Source organism: Temnothorax americanus, unplaced genomic scaffold (assembly GCF_048541705.1).
Source record: "Temnothorax americanus isolate GAGA-0224 unplaced genomic scaffold, ASM4854170v1 Scaffold47, whole genome shotgun sequence".
NCBI lineage: Eukaryota > Metazoa > Arthropoda > Insecta > Hymenoptera > Formicidae > Temnothorax > Temnothorax americanus.
The window spans coordinates 609,756-635,597 of record NW_027509624.1 but is presented as its reverse complement, the minus strand read 5'-3'; the positions used below and the strand labels follow the sequence as shown (position 1 = coordinate 635,597).

At 38.7% G+C, this 25,842-nt stretch overlaps 1 protein-coding gene across 2 annotated transcripts; it reads right to left on the bottom strand.

Annotated features, from left to right (window-relative positions):
• Position 1: 1 nt before the first annotated feature.
• Gbs-70e (Glycogen binding subunit 70E) lies at positions 2–25,486 on the bottom strand. 2 transcript variants are annotated; one of them, XM_077417079.1, is made up of 5 exons: positions 24,736–25,485; positions 10,197–10,439; positions 8,765–9,286; positions 7,773–8,264; positions 2–2,925 (listed from the first exon to the last, which is right to left on the bottom strand). In XM_077417079.1, the coding sequence occupies exons 2-4, from the start codon at positions 10,431–10,433 to the stop codon at positions 8,088–8,090; spliced, it is 936 nt and encodes a 311-aa protein (XP_077273205.1). In that variant the 5' UTR covers positions 10,434–10,439; positions 24,736–25,485; the 3' UTR covers positions 2–2,925; positions 7,773–8,087. The 2 variants fall into 2 exon arrangements, with proteins under 2 accessions (XP_077273205.1, XP_077273206.1); XM_077417080.1 differs by lacking the exon at positions 2–2,925 and having other exon boundaries at positions 8,104–8,295; positions 24,736–25,486.
• Between the last annotated feature and the right edge of the window lie 356 nt (positions 25,487–25,842).

The following is a 25,842-nucleotide window of genomic DNA, read 5'->3' as shown; positions in this document are numbered from 1 at the left end:
ATCATGTTATTACTGTAACTTATTTTATTGCAAAAGAGATAATTATTCATTGGTATTTACAATGCGGTACCCAAATGTATGTATATACGTACGATTCAGTGTAATGAACATCTGCAACTTATGTATTTTTACACAAGGAGTATATCGTAATTAATAACAACCAACAATGATAAAATGTATACAATATGTAATGACTAATATACGCTCTGTAAAAATAGAATAATATTCAACCCACACTGTCGGATAAAAGAAGGTAATAAACAATGTAAGGCGCGCCATAACATTAACTTTAACAAGTGTTATAGTATGTCCAGTATATAATGGGAGATATACACATAAAATTATTAAATATATTAATGGCAAGTAGGAATACAGAAAAGAGAACGAGGACTTGTAACGCGATAAAAAAGTCTACAGAGACGTGATCTGCTTATTAGAAGAAATATCTCGGTAATCGTCCAGTAAGATAAGAGATGCTTAAAACTTCCATCGAGATGCAATTAAAATCCTTAATATGTGTACGTATATTATATTTACATTATGTACGTGATTTAAATTATCAGTCTTACGGCTCTCGAAAGGAAATTACGTGTAAATGTACATACACACGCGAACGCAAAGGTCTCGTTATGTTGATTAGCGACTGATATTCGACGAATGGACACGAACTCGATCTGGAGCAGCAGTACCGGTGCATAAACTGGCTTCTTCACGACAGAACTATCAATCATCCCACGTATTTCCGGCACATCTATTTGCAAGCTTATTTTAATTCTAGATAGCTACATCAAAGTGCAAAAAAAAAGAACGAAAGGGAAATCAAAGAGAATAATAGAAAAGATAAGAGAAGTAGTGGAAATAATATGAGTTCGTTCATCGAAAGATTAAAAACTATCTCGCTGAGAAAGCGTAACGCGAAAGTGGAATATCAATCGTTATCCACTTTAAAGAATAGAACTGCAAAGAATCCCTACGAGAGCAGAGAAAGCAGTTCCATTTACAATGTTGCTATCAAAGCCCAATGCAGAACGCGTAGAGTGGCGTCTGCAAATCACCGGATGGAGTCCTGCCGTCTCTCGCAGTCATGCTGACATTTTCTTTCCAGCAATTCTGCGACTCAAAGCACTCTCTCATTCACCGCGAAAGCACTGCCGCCTCCGGTTGCCCTCTCATTACCCGAAAGCAAAACTCAGACCGCTGAGCATTCGAATGTTGCTTTCGTTTAACAACGCGGGTGGCATTGTATTTCCGTGCGCGCCAGCCACACTTCTAGCTAGAGAGACATGCATTTAATTTCAAACGAGAGGCTTGAAGGAGCACAGGCGCATAGAAGTGGCAGCGCTTTGAACGTGATGGAAGAGAGTCAGAAGTGACTTCAAAGAAACGACCCTCGGCACTCCATACGTAGAATGGCCTATCAGATACGAGATAAGAATTGGTCTGCAAGAGAGGCTTGGCGCCAGAAAGTATCACGTCTGAAAGATTCGTGCCTTCGCAAGCATTCATACTTCACTCCGCCGTTGCTATTTCGTGTGCGAGTCGTTGCAATAGCACTTATCACCAATTCGTGAATACCTGAACAAGACTGATGAATGTTTCAACAATCGAAACACTCTGCACAAGCCTTCATTCTTTACATTCACATCAGAGAAAAATATCAAACATATGATAATTGAACTCGTAGACATATTTCTCATACGTTTCTTTTTTTGTAGGTATTCACGGAATCAATAGTAAATGCTGTTTCAGCGTCCATTCGTAACGTAATCGAGCTGCTCGCCGATCAGCTCTTTCGCTCTTATCGCGCTTCATTCGTTTGTTCTATTTATTTTTAAGCCCTACTCGCTTAAACGTGTCGATTCAAGCAAGCAAGTGGTTCGCAAAATTTCGTGTGTGCATACATATATCGCGTATACGCCTAACTCTGTATATACATATATATAAGATATAGATCTTCGTTAAAAAAAAATCTTTGAGAAGTAAAAGCCAAAGGCAATAAAGCACAGATGTAGTTGCACTTTAGATTAGTAGTTTAACATTTCACAAGATATGTATCTAGTATCGTTTATTTTCTCGAATCGGATATTCTAACAACGCGGTAGTGACCGCCGAAATTTCATGCAAAGCTATTTTTTTTTTAATCGCGGCACGCGCCGAAGAAGGAACTATAAAGGAAACGGCATGTAGCACCGGTTAGAATATAAACCTGCCGTTAACAGTTATCATTTCATCGTTTTCCGCTGATAACGTTTACACCGATTCGACTACGAACGGTACTACCAGCCTTCTACCGTAAATATTTTTCGTAGTTATTAATCAATGACATAACTTTTCGACGACTCGGTGACGATGATAGCGTTGCCCATAATTCTTTAAGGCACCCTAAGGCACATCGCGATGCAATTTCACGCAATAATCTCACAACTATTAGCTAAATACGCACTGAGACCTCACGATACCCATGCGCGTCTCCTGTCTTCCGTTATGCTCGTAAAAAATAATTGACACACTCGGTCGACGATCTGTGCTTCGCAGAAAGGATCGTTTTGAGAGTGTCGGAAAGGAAGAAATGGAAGATAGAGAGAGAAAGAAAAAGATTAAAACAGAGGAAGAAGCGTACAAAGGAAGAAATGGAGAAAGCTTACAGAACTATAACATTGGCCGATATGACGAGACCAGCGAGATTTGGATCGAGGATGGAAGCTCAATCCCGACGGACTCTTTATGTCCGCGGGCAGGCCAAAAGTCCCAGGAATGAGGAAGCGGAGGAGGAAGAAGAGAACGTTCGAGAAGATAACGTGCGGCGATGATGTTCGCGCTGGCGAGCGGGGCTACTGCATGGCGTTACAGCTGGAGGCATCAGACCCTGATGGATGTTCTCGATAAACCGGTAACCGGTTGTTACGATGCCGCGGATGTTGAAACCTGGAACAATAACGATATATGATAAGATAACATGAGTAGCTTTATTGTGCGTGGGTTAAGTAATTATGACAAAACGATAGATGTAGAATAGTAAATAAAGTAGACGACGTGCTGAAGCGTTTACAGTGAATTTCTATGTTGACTTTTAACAGATACAATAAAATATGATTAATCAAAACGAAATATTTTTAAAAATTTGAAAATTCTGCAATTGCAAAAATAGTGTATTAAATAAGGAATTAATTACATATATTACGAATTGCGGTAAATATAATTAATTTACGTTTGCAATTGAGTTGCATCGAATTTAAATTAGTTTCCGCGATAATTAAAAGTCTGATCTATAATCGATAGTTTAGTTTGCCGTTAGAGATATTTAGATAAACATTATAATTTATCTAATATAAATGTCGGGGTAATAATTACTAACTATAAGTAGACGTTTTCAAAAATATTTAATATTTTCTTTTTACTCTCTGTCGGCTCAGATTGATTCGAATACAGTTTCGATTGAAAGCGCGCCGTATAAATTCGCGACAGAATTGAAACGCGTCGGTGAGGTCTCGGCGACCGCCGGCTGCGATTTCCAAGGGACGGTTAACAATGCTCGGCAATTAAGACGGCTGCCTTTTTTCTCGGCGACACGGAATGCGCGTGTCGCGCACGTATACAGGTATATGCATTACATATACGGGAACGCGTGCAAACATCGCGCGAGCAAGCAAGCAACGAGTACAACCGCTCGAGGTTGTCGAGAAGCCGAGATTACCTCGGTCCGTCCCACGCGTCTAGACATCGCAAAGCTCTTTTTTTGTGTTCTCTCCCTTCCTCCCTCTCTCTCTCTCTCTCTCTCTCTCTCTTTCCTTCTCTCTTTCTCGCTCTCGGTGTTCACCAAGGCGTGGTACCACACGGTGTGACCGCGGTGCGGCACGGACGCGCGGTACACGCGATCCTGCGCCACCACTTCTCGCAACCACGCCTCGAATAATGTCAGGATATCTCAGAAGTCGCGCACTTCCTCCGCACCGGAGATAAAATTCGTTGCTAAACTGTCTCGATGTCGAGAACCGTGCAGATAAAGAGAGAGAGAGAGAGAGAGAGAGAGAGAGAGAGAGTTCGCTCGTGAGCTGAGTTCAACCCTCTGATGCACTCCGTGAGGATTAAGGCGACTCCTGCAGCTCCTCATCTTATCGTATGCACATGCAACTACATAGCGATATCGGAATACCGAGAAATTATATATGCTGGTTTATATTTATCGTATCGCGTTGTTCTCGAGAGCAATATGTACTACAGTTCTTAGTTGTTTTTATCACAAATTGCGTCTTGTATAAAATTTTCAAACGAGGTGATAATTGCATCGTGCATCTGAGAGTTAAGAGGTCATCGGATCGTTCGAATATGCTGCCAAATATGTTAACGAGCGATGTGCCAGATTTTTCGCAAATGAAGTTATTTGCATCTTTGAAAATCAAACACTGGCTAAATAATTCAGACGTTACTGAAGAAATATCTAAGTGTATTAATATATTATATTACTAAAAAATAATAAATAGTCAAACTAATAAGTGTTAAAAACAGCATAGTGTAAAAAGAGAAAGGCACGAGAGTAAGTAGTGTTAAACATTTTCAAAGGATCATCAGTGGATTACTTCGTGAGGAATATTTTTGTTCGTATTCCTTGAGAAATCCAGAGAGTAGCACCTTATATTTAAAGTATTCTGTACATATCTTCTCTCATACGTATATAATGAATGATATTATCGAAATGAACTGACATCTTACTTTTAAAATTCGTCACTCGCCCCGCATTGACATAACGCGTTTGCTCGACTCTTAAGCGAGGAATCAAAAGCCCTTTTGCCTGAGGCAATTCTGTCTCGGAGAAGCGTTCAAGGAATAATTGTCTTTCGTATGAGAAGTATAATATTGACATTTTAATAAAGAAAAAAAAATTTATTAATAATTTCAAGATAACTTCAGTTATCTCTGATTTAAATTTTCGCGTGTATGAATTTTTCCCGATACAAATTCGTTACAAAAAGCCCGGAATATGCGAATGTTCAAGGAAATCAGAACAGAGTGCATCAGCCGTGAAACTTGGCAAATCTACAAATTACGTGTACGGCGCCACCACAATTACATCTTATAATTATCGCAATTCTTCGCAGCTTGTTTTTCTCCGTTCGTCACAATGTCTGAAAACGTGGCTGTCAAAGCCACCTGTTCCGTCCGTTGCCAAACGATGTCCGCGGGAAAGCGTTTCGCGTCGACAGATATAGACAGATTTAACGGCGCCGGAGCGAACTGGGTTAACGCGTTCGAACCAGGGTCGAGTTTCGCAAAAACTTGAACGAAGCCGTCGAACGAGTCAAACCGAGCGCGAATCTGTCTTGTCAGACGTCGTGTACGCGCACATCTCGCGTATCTCGGCCCGGATGGATCAGGGTCGAGGACATTTTGCGCTTGGGGAAAAGATCCGTTTTGTTTGCTATACTTATAAATAGCGCGCAGCAAACGACACGCTGGTTGGCAGTATATGTCAAGGATCACCTCGTGTTTTGGCCGTGAAAATAATTTAAAAACCTTGCCGCTATTACGTTGCTAAAAGTCTTGAACGGTGATACGCGGTCTTTCTCGATCTACAACTGTCAGATCTCTTTGCGCTTCGGATAAGAAAGCAAAAAGTATCGCTTGAAATATCGTTAACGAATCGCGACGTGTCTTTCAGATATGGAAAACGCAGCAAAGCTTCATCAACGTTTACACCACCAGCACGCGAGGGAAAAGAAAAAAAAACCGAGCTGAATGAATGTATGCGTAAATGTACATGCTGCCTCCAGAAAAGCGATTAAAAGTTATCGCCCCGGCGATACCACGTGGGTCTCCCGTCGTCCGGTCTCCCCTTCATTCACTCGTGACTTCAACGTTATTTATATAACATTTATCGTAAGATTTTCTTTTTAATACTCGGCTCGCTTATTGGACGCGTCCAGCTTGATTTTCTCGAATCCGTAATATACCTACTTTATGCATGTCGTTTCGACGAAAAAAGATCTTTTCGCGTTTTCACACAATTTCAATTTTCATTGTGGAATGTCTCGTAAGTTAAGCCTGGGACTCAAACTTATCGTTAATCAAAGTCCATGCATTGAACACTACAAAGTGAAAACTCATTGCTTCCACTCTTTGGATCTACGACGACAATCCTATCTATTTACGTATCCGTTTAAACAAAGATGCGGAGACTAAACAAAGCGGTAAGATTTTATTATTTGAGCAACCAGCTGATCACACAAGCGGCGCTTCACTCTTCGCCGCTTTCAACGAGGAGGAAGAAATAGCTTCTTCTTTTATTTTCGTTTTCTCGCGATACAACTCTTCAATTTTTTAAATACTTCATGCATCATCATGACGCGACGAATCTATAACGCCAAGATACGGAGGCGGAAAGGGTAGGGAGGGAAGAACGAGAGATGAAAGGAGATGCGGCGCAATGCGAAAGGGAACGAAGTCGGCGTGTCTTGCCATTGCGTGGTAACAACCTTTCGTTAAGGCGATTAGAGTCGCGCGACTCTCCTCGAGCCTGTTATCGCGCTTGTCTCGCGCGCGACGACGTCGACGGTCGACCACACGTTATTTATAGAGAGAAAGTCTCGCGCGCGGCGAGAAAGGCCGTTCGAAATTTTGCGAGGTGCACGATTTCGTCTCGATCGACGCAATCGTGAAAGACGTCGAGACGACAACGAGATAGAAAATTTCGATCTCCCGGAGCTTTCGGCTATCCTATCGAGAGGAAGCTCGTTGCACTTGTCGGTTAATAATAGCTCGTGAGAGCATGGGTATTATTCCGTCCGTGCGCGCGCGAGACGGGTACGTAAATAGATAGGACTGTCGTCGTAGGTCCAGAGAGCAATGGTTCTCACTTTGTAATGTTCAATGAGCTTTCACATGTTAAATTTAATTTGTTTTGAAACAAAAAATATATATAGTTGGATATTTATAGCAAACGAGTATTTTAATTCCGAAGCTTTTGTGCATGTTTTATGGTAGAAAGAGAAGTTTTTAGAAATAAAGATTTTAACTTATTTGATAAAAAATATTACGTTGGACAACAGTTGAACAATATATATTGCTGTATATCTTTGTCATAACGCGAGACTTTTCTTTATTTATCGTTTCCACGTTTGTTAAACTTGAAACTAGTAACGTTCTCGCAAGCGTGCTTAAAATATACTTAAAATTCCAGTGCGTATTATAATTCTTTACAAAGCAGAATATTGATTTTGTTGATGTTACTGCTTGCTGCATTAAAATTTTGAGCGCGATACATCGGTTAGGTATACAACTGCATGACTCTCCCATCTTATTTTACATCGCGTGCAAGGATCATAAAATACTCATAAAAATACGCGCTATTTCAAGCATGCACAAGGAGTGTATAGGGATACAAATACTCGAGTGAATCCGTTCAACTTAAGACGAGTATGGTGGTGAAAGTTGCCGAATCGTGCTAGGACTCGATGCGTTCGATTAAGAATTTTTATTCTAGTGGAATTATAAAGAACAAACATCTTACAAGAAAAAAAAATATACGAACGAACGTTTTCTTAAGTGTAATGTAAATTTAATAATTATAAAAACTGTCGTGTGTCTTCACATTTTAATTCCATCGCGAATATTTAGCGTTTACTTAGGACATTTGTTTAAGCAGCATTTTTTATCGCGTGAATCGCCTTCTTCTTTCAGGCCGTCGTCTATCGCTCATCGTGAAAATAAAAAAAACGCTAAAACTCGTCGAAGTATTCTTGCACGAAAGAAGAGATAAGTGGAGAATCGACGCTTACCGTGCAGATTGCGTTATCCGACGCTCGACGTCGTCCAGCTTCGCCGTCCGCGCTATCACTCTCCGATTGTTATTCTCCCGCACGCTCGCTTCTTGTTTCCTCGTTCTCAATTCGGACCGTCGGCGTCGCACAGCTTCTCTCCTCACGTCCTCGCGTTTATTCCTCCCTCCGTTTCTACGTTCCCTGACGACTCGTGGTCCCGCGTGATCTACGTCTCGGCGGAGTCGTCGAGGTGAGAAAACTGGAGAAGTTTGTACAGCTTCGTACATGATTTCGATATCGAGACGAGGGAACATGACCTTCTCACTGGTTGATTCACCAGTAAGGCGCGTCGTTGGCCAGATGCTGCCAAGACGCGAACTCGCTCCAGGTACGCATGTTCAATCTGGTGGCATCCGCGTTCTGCGGCATGCTGTCCCTCGTCTCGTTGCCGTTGGAGAGCCCGTTGCATTTCGCTGTCTGGATGTTGTCATATCGTACGGCCGGTCGGGGCTGAAGCATCGGTATAACGTGTCTCAATCATCTGGCATCATTACAAAACGTTTTAAAAAAAAATATTCAGAATTTATGTTTAACCTAACAATTTGCAAAAAAGAAAGCAACAGCTTTTACAAAATATATCTCTAGCTTTTAAGCGTTAATGAGATAAAATCAAAATTTAACAATTATAAACATTATACGCAAAGAATACGGTTGTCTTTCAATTGCGTGTTCTAGAGAATATTTAAGCCATGAATATCCTTGAAAACCAATAACGTGATAAACTGCCGCTGCTTAGCAAATATTTGATAAAGATCTGAAGATCCTTCGGAGTTCGGATATAAAATCGTCGCAAATAAAATCACGTAACTTTTACGAAATATGTCAGTTTGTCAGTCCATCAGTTCACAGAACGTCGTATGCATTACAAGGACTACAAATAGAAGTGACGTCATGAATTTAATATTCTGTGCACGTATTAAGAGATTAAATAATTTGTTTAAAACTCTCACCTCTTGTTTTTTGCGAATCAGATAGTTTTTGCCCTCGTTGTTGTCCCACGACTCCTTGCCTTCGGTGCGATATCTCACGCAGAACTCGATGACGTCCGACGCCACCGGCAAGGTGAGCCGGAAACGGAAGGTGTCGTACAGGATGAGGGAACCCGGCGATCCCGGTTGCGCCACGTACGTGCAGTGCACGTCCTCGTGGGTGGACCAGTTGTCGCTGCTGGCCCTCACCACGATCTCCTTGTCGAAGGCCAGATTTCGCACCTTCACCGTGCCCACCAGACACTGCTCGGACTCGCGCACAATTACGTTCTCCAGACTGACGTTGTCCTGATCGAGCTTACGCCGGAAGGCGAGATAGTCGCTCGCCGGCTGCGGAAAGGTCACTTGCCACGGCGGCGTGTTATCCTGCGTCGCTTCCTGACTTTGATCCTTCGATATGCCGAGCAGACCTCCGGTCAAGCCCGCCACGTAGGCCGTGCTCCACAGTGGTGGTACGTTGCTCGGTTCCGACATAACGCGAACCTAAATATCAAGGTTAACGTAATATTGAAATATAGAATGATATTACAAGTTAAAAGAAAAAGTTAATTGGATGTAACGTTAATCCGATTGTTGGATGATACAATAGTGACAGATTAGAACTGAAAAAAATTAAAATGCGAGGTTCTCTTTGTTGGACAGTGAAATAAAGATATAAAATTATTATTAGAAAACTATTGCGAATTTTTCGTTCGTAAAAGAAATTCTCATTAACTTGACATTACTAGGAATTAAGTTCGGATTTGTAGTCTTGATTAGGTATATTAATTGCATTGTAATTGCATTTTGATTTTATTATTTAATTTTAATGATCGTAAGGTAATTCTATTTGACATTTTGGCGTATTAAGTGGGTTTGAATTACGTGTCTCTTGGCACTTACTTTTGACATAAATCCAGTTTACACGTAATATAGTTTATCAATATATGACAATTTATACACAAAATATAAATTGTCAAAAGCTGACGATTTTATAAGCGAACATGTTAAATGCGTGATTCATGGACCTCAGGTAAGAACAATTTCAAGTAAAAACCGTAATTTAAAAGCAAAATAAAAAAACGTTGCTTGACACGTCGCTGGTTAAGCATTTTGGCTTTTGCTTATCTCCGTCGTTATTTGTGTCTCAAAAATAAACTAAACATCTTGTGAATGTAATGGTGACCGAAATTTTATTTTTCACTTTGATATACGATACGACAGGTGGTTTAGCCATTACAAAAACTTACGAGCTTTTTTTTCTCTAACTTGCCGAAAAACCGAGACCCCCCGATCTATGCGAATATCGTAATGTGCGAGTAATCAAATTCATCTGTCGTATAAGAAGAGAGAAGACCGATTTCACGCGTGTGACTTATCTTAACGAAGGCAAAGAAAAAAATCGTGGAAATACCTGCGTGAGGGGGCGCCCGCGATCATCGGCGAAAACCACCCGTTTCTTCTGTTTGCCATCGTTGTTCCGCAGCGAGTCCAGAGACAAGGATCCCGTAGAGAGACACGGCCTGATTCTAGGCGGCACCGATCGGCTGGTGATCGTGGGTGCCGTGACCATATAGGGGCCGTACAGCAGGGAGCTGTACACCGGAGGGCTGTGTAGAATTAATTCGGCCGGCATCGCTATCGAACACATTTAGACCTGCAAAAGAAAAGGGCCCACTTTTATAAAGTTCGACAGAAATTTCGAAATATACAAAATGAGTGCGGAAGATTTCATTTGTTTTAAAATTAGAGCTATTTGAGATACAAAGTCTATAATTATATTTTACATATTACAATTTATCCTGAGATTTCGTGGTCCACTAATAGAATTTAAATTAAATATAACTTGGCCGGCGACATTCTCTTTTTTTGCACACACTTGTGTTTTCTTTCGTAAATATAGAATCGTAAAACTTGGCGGAATAAGCGACAGCCAGTAACAATAAGAATAGGCGCGAGAAATCGTACGACACTGAAAATGTGCTGCTTAACGGTCTCTCTTCAAAGGAACTCTGGCGCCGAAATTATTATTGACGTCGAGACGTATAGCATTAATTTTCGTGGGTGTAGTCTACGAACGCGCGATATATAGCGTTCAAAGTGGTTGGAAACATCTCTTGGCTGCCAGAAATTTCGTCAACTATTCGAATCATCCTCGGATCACGTGGATCTGTATATAATTTTAATGCCATTAAAAATATTTATTAGCTATATCGATTGAATGCCAATTAGTTGCCGATATACGCGTGACAGTTATACGTTTATCGATTTAGTAATCGCATTTTTTGCAGTGATAAAAACAATCGTGTGTGTGTACCTTTATACCAAGAAAAATACCTTTGTACCTTAAGAATTTGTTATGATAAGCGCGCCTAATCCACATTAATGTATTTTCCCGCATTATCAATTATTATCTGCACGTCAAACATGGCCAGACCACGACGCCGTTAATCGTTGGTCGAATGTATTATGGTATCTTGTAAAATGATCTATCTTATATTACGTACGTACATTTTTGTTCCAAGATACGATATGACCGCGTGGTTAAAAAGCGAACGGTACAAGTGACTAAAGGTCATCATAATCCGGCAACATAAGTAAGATTTATTACATCTCATTAATATGAGTTTCAGATAAAAGTATAACATACAGGGTAAGTAATATTCACATATGTTTGTTTAAATCCCAATTATCTTACAAAGAAAACGTTTGTTTTGCTAATGTACGTAAGGTTACTGCAATTCAGTACAATTTGCATAGATTTTCGATCTGATTAAAAAGCCTAGTTGCGCTTAGAGTCTAATGCATATCTGCGCATATAATTTTGCCATTGATACACTTTTGCGTGCTGGCGCACATATTATACACACAATCGGGTTACTCGCGGAGTAGAATTACGACTCTCATGGCAGACGCGACGAACTGGTGTGAGCCGCTCTTCCTTTTCTGGGGACCGGTTCCGGGTGAACCGGGCCCGAGACGCGACACGCATGTTCAGTAGGTACCAGACCGAAACCAAACGGCAACGCAGAGAATCGGCAGACCATGAATCGCGTGGAAGCGATTTCAGATCTCACAGCATAAAGTTATCTCCTAAATTATTGATACAACATAGAATATAATTAGTTTGCAACAGGTTTGCGAACACTGTTAGCAAAAGTAAGTGCATCTGAACACTTTGATATGAGTGGTGTAAATGCTTGTCTCTTCCGACAGAGCGAGTAAGGTGTGGCTTATATAGTTGATATTAAAAATCAATCGAGTTAAGCTACAAAGTCAGTCATAAGATAACTATGTGACTAGAGAAATTAAAGAGATTTTATCTCGATGATTCGTGTACACATTTAGTAGTTATATATATTTATCCGTTTAACCCGTTGAGGTCACATGGGGTCCAGCGGACCCCAGGCTTTTTTTCTTAAAAATATACTATTTTGAGAGTAAAACGCACAAAGTTTTTTTGCTCTATCTCAAAAATTTTTGATGGATATTTTTGTAAAAAGAGTTAAATTTCTCGAAAAAAAATTTTTTCTCGCGTTTTTTCAACATAAAAAAATCTAAAGAATTATTGGATTATAAAGAGGAAGTCACACATAAACTAAATTTCAGTTCAAGGTTTGAGTCGATACATCAAAAAGAACGCCAATGGCAACTGTTGTGGGGTCAATATTCATCAAAATTTTTTGAGATAGAGCAAAAAAACTTCCTGCGTTTTACTCTCAAAATAGTATACTTTTAAGAAAAAAAAAGTTTGGGGTCCATTGGACCCCATATGACCTCTACGTTACTTTTAGGAGGTGTGACCTCAACGGGTTAATTAAGTTGGACATTTAAATATTCGTGTCGTTAAATTTTTATATTTGTATATTTGATAAAAATATATAACACACAGGAACGCAATATAATTATATTATAATATCTTATTAAGTAATGCAAACAAAATTTTAAAAAAGTATTACTTTAATTCGGGCAGGCTTGGTCGTAATTAGACAGCACTATAAATCTAGAATAAAGATTTTTTAAAACAGAGAGAACTTAAACTATAAGGAATTAAGTTAATAAATTGGCTAGATACCACACAGAAAGAAAACTCAATATAAAACTTGGACATTGTACGGTTCACGAGATTGTTCGTTGTGTGTATACAGGGTCGTCGCATTGTGTCATTCTGCCTTCATCTTGCAGTGTTTTAGCAAGGTCGAACTGTTTAGTCTGACGATTAATATAAAGAATCTTATCGTTTCCTGATACTCTCATTATCATATCCCTGTAATTTTCCGAAGCCGTTATAATATGCCTTATCTAACCAACAACAAGTATCGTCAAAAATTGACAAATAATGTAATAGGATGCAATAGCGATTCGGTTATGTAAAACTTTTATTTACGAGCGGGACAGTGACATTAAATAGTGGTAAAAGAATATTCGCACACAACAATATTCTTGTAAACATTGATTAAAAAACCCCGCACACATCACATAAAAAATTATCTCTCGTCGAATTTGTTGAAATTGTAGTATGATGTAGCTTATATGACGTCCTGATCAAAAGTCCCAATGGGCCTGGGGTCAAAAAATGGACAGTTTCCGAGATACGGGGGGATCAAAGATCAATAATAGTGCTTCATTCGAAAATTCTATTCTTTATTTGTGTGTATCCGTATGTGAGCAGTGTTGTTGTGTGCGCATGTGCCGTTCTGCGCTATGTATGTGTATTTGTGTGTGAAAGTAGCTTCGTAATATACACAAAGAATAGAATTTTCGAATGAGGCACCATTGACTTTTGACCCTCCGTATCTCGCCGGAAACTGTTCATTTTTTTACCTCGGGCTCATTGGGACTTTTGATCAGGACGTCATGAACATCATACTACAATTTCAGCAACTTCAACGGGAGGCCCCTTTTTCATATGATTGACCTTTGACCTCCCCCCCCCGTATCTCGGAAATTGCCCATTTTTTGACCTCGGACTCAATGGAACTTTCGACAGAACGTTATGAACTACATCATACTACAATTTCAGCAAATTCGACGGGAGGCCATTTTTCCATGTAATGTGTGCTTTAAAATTATTCTCACGCAATAAAATCAGCAAGTATGAACATTATTAAAGAAATTGAACCGTTATTTTATTTCATTGGTCAAAATTACCAATCTTCTTCAGATTAATCAAAATCAAGATTTATCTCTCGTAGAACCTTGTCAGTGCTTGGATTATCACAATCGCGGACAATAAGCCTTCGACACGCTTCGTTGAACTTCTTATTCATCGACTCGACAATTCGTGATCGGCGCGCTGCACTTTTCTCTGCAGAAATACCGCCGCGTGCTAGAACGCGACATATTTGGCGGCAGTATTTTTACCGTTCTCGCAAAATGAATAGGTTTTAAACTTGAACTCACGGACTTAATTCTCGACACGACGCGCCTCGTTACATCTCTATTCACGACTTTATCGCGCTTTTCGCGAGATGCACGTTGCGCGCTTCAGCGTGATAAATCCATCCGCGATATTTTTGTCGCGGATGCGAGGAGATGAAGAAACCTCTCATCGAAGTAATGATCGGGTCGGACCGTCATCTATTAAATGTCGTAAACACAGTTAGGTAAACGTTAAACGATAGACTGTTGAAAAGATGACGTTTATTGATATACGTTTCTTGCTGCAATGTTTCTTTGGAATATCGCGAAATATTATTTTTATGAACACTCATAATAACTATTTATTGCATATTACGTATATAAATTTTTATATACATATTTATATTTATATAGATTTATATTAAATGATAAAATGTCCCGGAAATTGATGATCATCGAGGTCACCAACGATGTGGTTCTTCTCGCTGCTGTAGCAGTGTAGCAGAAAGAAGCGATCATACACGTGTCAACGGCAGTAGTTTATCGCCTGGCCTCTTTTGTTTACACTGTTCTGTGAGGCCATGAAAAAAAAATACGCGACACGATTGCAGCGAATGTTCGATATGTGCAAGTTCGATAAGCGATCGAACGCAGTTGTAAGGGCGCAATTTTCTGTCCTTCAATTAATGTGCGTCAACGTTTATACCACACTCTACAATTCATACTTTTTACAATATTAATAAGTGTTTTTTATATGTATTTAAGATAAAACGTTTATCCGCAATTAATTTTCAGTAACAACAACATCTAAATAGCTTATCAATTTTGCAAACTGCATAAATAAGACAATTACGTTTAATATCATCAGCACTTTTTAAATCAGCCAAATATGCCAAATTAACATTTATCTCTCATGTCCTCATATAAGTTCATTATTATTTGCATCGATAAGCATGCTCTTGGGTCATCTTAAGTTTATGTCACACTTATCTCTATTTTTTTTTTATTTTTTTTTTATACTTTGATCTCATTATTGGAATATGTAAAATTTATTGTCTTTGATAATTTAGAGGAACAGCTTATTTTTACATTTGCATATATTGCATGATTGGATCAGTATACGCAAAGTAAAAAATGCAAAATGTAACGTAATTTAATCCTTGCAAGATTTATGCGTCAAAAGCTTTTTCAATATCTAGAGCGAAAGCGCCCAAATGAATAAATCGCAATTACAACAGCGCGCCTTTTTACCGGAAAACGAATACTATCTGGTTGGATGACTTGATGAGGAAAGTTACGCAGTCGAACTATTTCGGACAATCTTGCGGCCAAATTTAGATTGTCGTGAAACACGGCCTTGGATCTGATCCAATTGTCCACGCTCTTTAAGGTAGATATAAACTCGCGGAAGGCATCAAAGAACGGAAAAGTGACTGCAAGTCTCTCAGCCCAATTGCGAAATGCTCGAAATAGAAAACCTTAACCCCGCGCAGAGGTCGACGAAACTTGCCAACTCATAAACGGCAAGCTTTGAAAAGTAAACTCAAACAATGAGAAATTGTGAAAGCTATAACGAAACGCTTCTAGATTTCTCGAGTAGTGCGTTCACTCCTTTTCCTCTTTATCTCTTTCTCTAAAGAAGAGTTTTTCTATAACATGTAATAGTATTTCTATATATAATTTATGCGATAATGTTTAAAATATATTTCTCATTCTTCTTTATATTGCGTTGCTGCAAATTCATTACCCATCATATACGTATACTCGTATACATATGTCTATATGTGTAGTTTCCAGTTTATTCATTTTTACACAACAATGAGAAACTACACGAGACCTAGATAACGAGACAAGTTCACTGGACAGCAAATATTTATATTTTTAATAAGTAATATAGATATATCACGTGTCCGTGTATTAAAAATCGTTTACGTTAATAATCATAATTTAAAATGCACTGTAAGCCTAGGGTCATGACCAGAGATATCCGCGGTCACTTTGCGGTTTGTTCACCAATGCAGTCTCGGAGACTGGCATATTGGCGCCATGTGGTGATTACATACAACTTTGACCGCTGACGTCGAATCATTTGTTGTTAGCAGAACGAAATGTTGCATGACGAGTAGGTAAATTATTAAGCATAGGACATCTGCATTGACGACAAAACTAACAAATTATCAAGCTCTTCTACCCTTTGATATTAAATTATCCTCTAGCGAAAGATATACGAGATAAGAGAAAGAGAAAGAAAGAATACAAAGATATCTCTTAAATGATTTTTTTTAATCAATAGAATGCGATAAATAACATCTGCCTGGTAAATATTTATAATTGACTAATTTATAAACAAAATATATGTTATTTATAACGTGTCTGTCTCATAAGATCTATCGCTCAAAACGGAAGTCATAATATCTGATTCACACACATTCGAGAGATAAAGGATATACGGGTCTAAAATCAGGATAAGTTGCGTAATGCAATCGTCAAAGTCGAAAATATCATCACGTACGTGACTTACACATACCTTTAGCCGATATAAGATATTAATTTTGAATAAAGCTGCGCATATGTTAATCACGATAGGCTTTTACAACCCACGTTTTCGCACTTTTATCTCGGCGATACGGAAAAGATATGGAAATATATTGTCTATTCCATTTTTGTCGATTCTGTAATTTTCTCTAATTTTCAATTCCTAATTTTACTTTTATTTTAATAATTTTTTATTTTAATAATTGTCAAGTGTCAAGTTCAATGATAGATTATACATAACTCTGCGAAAATACTATGCGAAGCACTCGTACGACAGACATTTGGTAATCGGTCATCGCTATCAGTCGTAGTCAGATGTTTGACTATATCAAAAAACGATAAGGTTATCTGAGTTTGACTGCAAAGAATTAGCATCATAGAGATAATAAAGCGGGCAGAAGGTGTCAAACACTATGCGGAAGACGTCAAATATCGCTTGTGGTTCACGTTTCCTCGCAGACAGTGTCTAATTTACAATTTCATTTATCACATTTCCGTTATTTTTACAGTTGCTGCGTATACATAAGTAATCGATCAAACTGACCTAAGGTCATCAATAGCGTAATCATTTAATCTGCACTCTCCTCACTCCGTAAAACTTGGATTTTACATTATCGTAATACATTTTTACACTAAATCAGTAATGAGAGAAAACAGATAAAGAATATAGGAAATAAGAGAAATATATTTGTCATGATAAATATCCGAAAAAATTGTTTTTGTTGCTTTTGCTTTTACGTATTTAGAGAACCGTTCGATTTAAAGAAATTTAATTTTTATTTAATAAATCTACTAAATTATTTCTCTAGCTGTGTAAATGATTTAAAGTGGCGAAGCTTGATAAATAATAATTCTGAGTTATGTATGTACAATATCTTATCCTTCAGGTAACTTTAAATTGCGACATAAATTATCGTTTGTAGAACATGACTGCCTCGTATTTTACTGTATTACGTGACCTGACAGATATCTTCCAATCAAACAAGAAAATGTAATCCCGCGTGCAGTGCGAAAACACACATTGATATCGGTTTCGACGGTTTTACCGGTATAACGTGACTTTTGTTTGTCAGTCCACAATGTGTGATATTGCCTGATACATGCCTCTTACAACCAATCGGAATTGCTTTGCGCCGTTGAAGACACACATTCTTTATCGTTGAGGAAAAAAAGGCGAGGGCGCGTTTGACTGATAGCGTTAAATATACACTTGCACGATCGAGACGACGAATGACGTTATCGAGACAATGTTTCGACGCGATTGACAAGGAGAGGTGTATTGCCACGCGAGTCGACGGACGACAGCTGCCTCGATTTCACTTCTCGTGAATATACAATTCCCCAAATAGTTCAGCGCACCTGTTCTGTCGCATGAATCAGTTGGCAAAAATAAAAATGGAATGACGATCGTGAATGGAAATGTGATCGTTTCGTGGGTGCACTACAGAATTCGGCGAAACCGATTCAAACAACTTCAGTCTTCTCGCTACACAAAATGTATAAAAAGAGAACGAATGTGTGTATCCGAGAAATTTTTACACAAAACTATGTAGCAAAAATTTTATTTCCAATTGTAATTGTAAATTTTTTATGTTCTGGTAAAGAAATATTGTGACGCTTTGTAAAAATAATAATGATGCATAAATAGATGTAATTGCGATACAAGAATAATAACTTATAGTACATACAATGTAGTTACATAATATATTCCTTTAATGATTAAGTGGTTGAGTTTTTGATAATTCATGAATGAGATTAAATTTGAATGGAAATGAGCAATTGATGGGGTTGGTTTAGTTAATTATGTTTCTTCCGTTCGTATTGACACTTGATTGATACCATATCTAGTATTGTATTCTAATAATAATTGCTGACCCGCGTGCGTAAAATACGAAAGAACTAGCGTTATCTGAAAGAAGAGACAAATGATGCCGAAATAATGATGCCGAAACCTTTGTGTGTCTGACCTACGATAATTTCGATATCATGTTACTCTGTGCGTTAAAGAATAGCCACAAGAATGTAAACGATATGTATACAAGAATGTAAACACTGTGCCAGAGATAACCCTGAATAGTTGCTCTTTGCCGTTTTGAATTTCAAAATACTCCAATGTTACTTAAAAGATCCACTTTTTATAATGCATTTTATGCAAATTATAATAGGCTGAACTTTAAAAACTATTAAGTCATGTAGACACTTATAAATAAAATTTTATCAAATTTCTCTCTCTCTTTCTTTGCAAATTGACGTTCCCTAATAAATAATTTTAAATTATTTTGCCGTCTTATCTCAATTTATTTTAATTAACTCTCAATTATCAGGATAAGTATTGTATATTAGGATAAGTAAAAATTAGGCAGATCAGGATAAGTAGAATAAGTAGAAACTTACTCAAAAAAGTATATTGTGTATTTTTAACTTTTCTAATGTGTTTCTAATTTTATGCCAATCTACTTTTCCTCATTCATTATAAAGGCAAATGGTGTTAAATATTGACTTTGTTTTCCACTCTCAAGTTGCATAAATTATAATGCTATTTATTATATATTGGAGTTAAGCTATGTTATCAATATTAGCTGAATGTACTAAGCAACTAATGCAGCTTTAGAAAAAAATATTCAAAAATTCACGAGAGTTTTCTCTCTCCAAAAATTAGATTTTTATTATATAAAGATAAGCATTTTAATTAATACAATCTATATTTTTTTTAATCTATACATATGTTACTATTATATCGATGCGGGAAAAATGAGAAGATCATGGAGGAGGCACTTCAATATTCGTCGTAAAATTTTTATTTGTACTTGTGACATATGTCTTATTCGTTCATCACACTTGACGTAACGATGAGTCGATGAGTCGATGAGTCTACTTAGCAACGCGTGATAAACCTTGATTATGACAATTCCGAATTTGTTCTGTGCAAATATTTTAAGCATCAGTTGCTGAAAGCGATTTTTGAACGTAAAAAAGTAGCCGCCGATCGTAAAGAGTAAATTGAACGGAGAAAAGACGTTCTTCAACCGGTTTTATCATTTCATATGCGTGTCACACAAAATGAGCGTGAACCGGGCTCGGTAGAGAGCAGAAGGACCGGTCGATGGAATTCGAGTAGCTCATTCAAATTCGAGACCCGATCAGACCCGGGTATACCACGAATACGTGATACTAGAAATAGCTCATCGGAGATAACATGCATGTCGGAGACAAGCATTCTGATATTTAACATTTTATCAATTGTTTTCTCTTAGGACTTTGATCTGAAAAAAAATGAACGTTCGTGCGTGCACACGCGATCAAGTCGATTATTATATTATAATAGTCGGTCATTACATCATATTGAAATTTTTTCTGAGATTTTGCTATCCATTTTTTTCAGTGCAAATATTTGCCCTCGACCAAATATCTATATACAGTATAAAAGATTCGTGTAAAATCATATTTATGATTTTGTTGCATATACGGAGATCGAGAACGAGATTCAAGTTTACGCGTGACTGTAAAGTTCAACGAAACCGTTGATAGAAATGTTCTAATCTCGAATCGCTGCTGCATATGTCACCAGACATCCATGCGACGAACACGTGAGAGAGATCTTGATGTATAAGCGGCATTCGACGAACCGTATCTAGTACTTTCGGAATCAGACGACTCCACGCATATCCTGAAATACTGAGCGTGGCAGTATTTCTCCCATTTTTTCCCCTTTTCTTTTCTCACTCGGACGGAGGCGCCGTTGAGGTCGAACCCTCCCGGCCTTATCGCCCCCGGTATTCTGGTTCGAAGTGGTAACGATAACCGACATACATATATTTCCAGCTCTCTCTTTCTTCTTCTCCGCTTGGCTCTAACGCCCTCGCGAAATGGCCGATCGCGGAATCTTACCGAGCAAAGTTTAACTCGTCGCCGAAAACACGCGATGTTAGATCGCATAAAGATGTACTGAATCCGTTTCAACGCACACCCGTTATCGTTAAACACGTGTAAATAAGTAGCATTAAAGGCACATTGACTTATTTTTCAAATTGAAATATATAGAAAATTATTTTATTTAGGAATTTTGGCGAAAATTCTGCTCGGTGTATTTTTTACCCTAGCTACTGTGCGATGCAGCACAATGTTCAGTATTCATTATTTGCCGTAGCGTTAATTAATATATAATTTTGTTTAATATAAATAAGAAATAATATTTTCAGCAAATTGCTTACTTTAATAAGAAACAAATAAATGTTTAAAAAGCAAATAAATTAATAATTAGATAAAAATTAATTGATATTTTTTTGCACGAATTTAATTTAATTTAATAATAGATTTATAATCCAGGGGGCGCAGTAACCTATTCCCATAGAAATTAAAATAATGAAACCTTCAAGGAAAGTAAAGGAAAAACTGACCAGGGACTGTCGCGCCTTTGATAAATAGATTAATATATTTTAATACGATAGAGAAACAATCCTTTTAGTGCCACAAAGAGAAAAATCAATGAGTCTCTTAAACATCAAAGTTACATTCACGTCTACTTAATTGAACTGTGGCGTTTTAACTCCTTCCTTGATATCTGATGTAATATCATTCGAGAATCACGTGTCTCCAAATTTACTCTTTTTTTTATATTTAAACAACGGTGCGTGAAATCAGTAGACGGATTGATAGACGCAGATAAGAGATACAGCTCTTATTCATTATCCGTTGTGTCTCGTCTAAATTTTCTTTCTTTCGCTTTCTCAGTGATATCGTGTTCAGTGATAACTTGTTCTTAGTGATAACTTGTTCATTAATGCACGCGTTGGTATATTACGTAAGAAACGGAGCACGTTCGCATACGTTACTATGCGATATAAGATATATTTACTTCCATACGATAAATTCACGCGTAAATTCCAGATTTCTCTGCTACTTAAATACTCTTTTAGAGTTCTTCCTGCTCTGCCGCGAATATCCCCGGCCACTCCGATGCACCCCTAATCGGAAAGGTCGCGAGAATCGGCCTCGGACTTTCCCCGGAAACTAGTGCTACGCTTCACACACGCTGAATTATCACGTAGGTGTGTTCGAGGGTCGTTTAACCGGGAAAAATGCCGGCTTTTGTTCAAGCACGAAACACACGACTACACACGACGCGTGAATGTCGTCCAGGAAGCCGCCAAGCTGGTTTCGAGAGAATATCTGGGCGCGATACACGCTGTGCATCGATACATTTCTCTGCAAAGATCCGATACAAAAGATTTTCGGGAATAATTTCTCGAATTCTATTCGTTAAGGAAACTTTTCGCTCTATTACACTCTTTCATTGAATATTTAATTAATAAATTATTAATTACTGAAAATTGAGGAAATAAAACGAAATGGAAAGAATAAGATGTCTTCATTTTAATCAATCCAACATATTTGGCAATGAATAATTGCACAGAATTTTGTCACATTCGCTTGAATTAATTTTTCGATACGATTTGCTGATTAATCGCGAAACAAAATTCTTTTAATTATATATGCATCGCTAATGCGTATCAACACGTGCCTAATAAAGTAAAAATAGATTCTTCAAATAACAAGTAATTTACACATATGTTAGATATTATGTCGTATCATTACCAAATTAGCTTGTCTATATTAATATAGACAAGCTAATTTGGTAATGATACGACATAATATCTAACATATGTGTAAATTACTTGTCACTTGAAGAAGTTATCTTGGGTCTTGTTTGTAAACAATTCCCTTTGCGAGACGATAATATACATATATATGTGGTGAACGCGTCTTTTTTGGTTCGCTGTAAATGAACTTCGAAATCGCGTGTAAATAATTAGTTACATATTATTTGACGCGTTAGTTGAGATTCACACGTTATCTTTTATTCCAATTCAAATCTTCCGTTTAGAATATCACGCCAGTTTGTGACGCCACGATATGTGACACGCTCCTGACACGTCGCACAATTATATCGATATTTTTTGCCAACGGATAGAAATACCATATTACGATAAGAGATGAGGATCAAGAGTTCATTTATTAACCGTCACAACGAGACTTAATTGCTCGCGGTATTTTCCACTATCGGAGACGTCTGTGGAACTCATGATCCAGATCGGAACTTGATCTGAATTTTGCATCACGTTTCATTCTCACGTGCGTTGAACGCGCGCTCTTCAGCTTAAAATGAAGTTTCCCACCCAAATTTAAGTTGACGAAAAAATAAAATCTCTATTCGCAGCTTTTCCCAAATTTAAATTTGCCTAAATACAAAGGTTTAATTAAAAATTGAACCTTCCTAAATTCCGGAAATCGAATCAGTTGCGAAATCGCGAGTTACTCGTCCGCATCGCGCATTTGATGCGATTCCATCTGATTCCCATTCTATACGTGTAGGTATATTACACGGAGAGAATTTTTTGTTATATTTTACCCTTAAATGCACCACAAACTTGGCACAACTTGGCAACCAAGGAATTTTTAAAATATACAAAAGACATTTTACAAACAAACGTGGTAAAAATTACCAAGCAGATTGGTAAATTTTGAAAAATTATTGAAATTTCCTAGATATATTTTAGTAAAATTAATCAAACATATTTTATATTTTAATGTAATAGATATTAATATTTTTTATTATGGTGGACATTAACCAGAATAGCTCGCAAAAAAGTCTTGGTGGTACATGTCCCACAACTACCATGATTTCAGGGTAAATTTTAAGAGAAAATTCCGTGTATGTATATTCAGTATCACGTGGTCGGAATCGGACCGCAAAGCACAGAGCTAACAATAAACGTAAACAAACGTTTTTTGGATACAGGTGCCTACGAGAGTCGTAGATACCGGCGAGAGACACGCGACCACGAGCAATTCCCGGCTGCAAGGGAAACGTCCAGGTTTGTTGCAGACACGATTTCGGAGCGGCGCGGCGCGTCCGTCCGCGACTATACCTATACTGCGCCTGCAACGTACGCTCGAGAGAAACCGGTGTAATTTTGGTAAGACCAAACTTTTAGTGTATTACAGAGATTTTTCATGCTACAGGCACGGAATTCCTCACGTCACAATCGCACCATATTTTTGTTTCGAGATAAAAAAAAAATCGGGAGTTTATTTCTATATTTTTACAGCGTTGAAATCTGAGCTTTTACGAAAAGGTATACCGGCTTCGATATCAGTTTTCACTAGAGACCCTAGGGTCCGACCCTTGAGGGTTTCTAGTTTTCACATGTGTGTTCTCCTCACACGAATATGTCAAAATACGATAATGCATATGTCGCGCTTTGAAAATATTGGTAAGCTTTGTTTCCTGAGTTATAAAACGGAGAATGGAAAATTTCGTGAATGCATTAAGTGCCAAGATTCAAAGGCTATATTTTAGCTACTATTGCAGCTAAAATTAAAATGCATATAAATTACATACATTCGATATGTAATATGCATTGTATGTAAGTTTATGTGTGCGTTGTGTGAATAAATATAAAAATATATCTAATATTATCATATGTGCACATAAAAAATTGAGAACAATAAATTGAATGATTTCAGCAAGAAAGTTTGTCTTTACGAATGTCGCGAAAATCGCTCGCAATTATTATCCAATTAATTGCACGACAATAAAGTTGTCTTATTACCGCATTTTTAATAATAATTAACCAACATAGTAAAAAAAATGTAAGTAATTAAACAAATCAGAGCTAGAAAGAAATAGAGAGAAAAAAGGGAGAGAGAATATATTAAACTATTTTTAAACGTATCTAAAAAGAAAATTTGAGAGAGAAAAATAATAGAAGAAAAATGGAGCTCTCTTCGCGTTTTACACTTTTATGCAAAAAATTTCATTCGAGAATAAAAATATGTGTTCAGTTAAACAAGAAAATGCTACGAAGAAGCTTCCTTTAATTAATTATTATACTTATCATACTTCGAAATTAGTAGGAAGTGCACATATTGCATATTTCTGAACTGGAAATGCGCGGTCGCGCGAGTCGACCCTACTTCGTGAGAGTCCCGAGGATTTAAATCGCTCACGCGCGTAAGGTCGACGAACCGACGAAAAACCATGTTGCGTTACTTACTAGTTTCTCCCAGGAACGACAGACTTCTCGGACGTGACGAGAAGCGGATTTAAATAACTCCCACGAGCTCACGTATACGCCGCTCCGCTTTCTCGACGTATACGATGTGCCGCCGCCGTCTTCCTTTCTTCTTCACGCGGCGAAGCCTTTTTTTTTTTCCTATCCCTCTTGCTCCGTGAAACTTCGACGACCGGCGACCAAGTTGTCAGTTGCAGTTTTTAGTTCCGCGTTTCCTTTCCGGGAGAAGTGACACACGTGTCTCTTGATTTCTCTCTCATACGATTGTGCGTGACATCGCGATCAGTCGGCTACCCACCGCGATCGACGGTCCGTATTGTCCTATTAACGAATGGAGTTCTTGTTTCCGAAATACGCCGGTCGCGCGTTTAAAGGGACCGTTCTCTCCTCCTCATGTGATGATGACCGACGTACGTCGCATCGCGCGCGTGCCTATCACCGACTCCGACGCGCACGACCGACTGCGGTGGTTTTATCTCGCCGTCGTTATACGACGACGATCGGACGTTCCACGAGAAGTCGCGAGACCCGCGATATCATTCGCATAAACGCGCGCGCGCCTTTGAAAAGAGGAAAGGAGAGGGAGGACAGAGATAAAGAGAGAGGAAGAGAGAGAGAGAGAGAGAGAGAGAGAAAGAATGCAACCCCTCGGCTCGGCCGGCGCGCCGATGATCGCGCGCGGTTACTCCACGTTACGCCACGTTCGACACGCGTTTGAACACACTGAACACAGAAATTTTGAACGGGCGCCGCGCGGCCGCGGACCGGCCGGCGCCGCGGCGCGGCGGCGAGCGTCGCGCATGCGCGCCCGCGCGCGTGACGTTCACGTGATCGCGGCGCGTACGCGAATCGGAGCCGTGCGCGAGTCGCGTGGCTCCGACTCCGCTCCGTGCGCAATGTGCGCATTCCTGCGCCCTGCGCCTTGCAGCCCGTCGCCCGTCTGCTCGTCGGCGTCGCGCTGGCCCGGCCAGCCGGGCGAGGCCCATGGCCCATGCCGCCCATATGGTTGTCCACGTGGACGATCGGTCGATTCTCCTCTTTCGCGCCTCTCGCTCCTTTCGCGCGAGATTTCCGCCACGTCGAGTTCGG

Coding starts and splice junctions, on each gene's coding strand:
- Gbs-70e (XM_077417079.1), bottom strand. CDS start 10,433: ATGTGTTCGATAGCGATGCCGGCCGAATTAATTCTACACAGCCCTCCG. Junction 9,287..10,196: donor GCGGGCGCCCCCTCACGCAG/GTATTTCCACGA, acceptor CTTGATATTTAG/GTTCGCGTTATGTCGGAACC. Junction 8,265..8,764: donor TGATTCGCAAAAAACAAGAG/GTGAGAGTTTTA, acceptor CCGATGCTTCAG/CCCCGACCGGCCGTACGATA.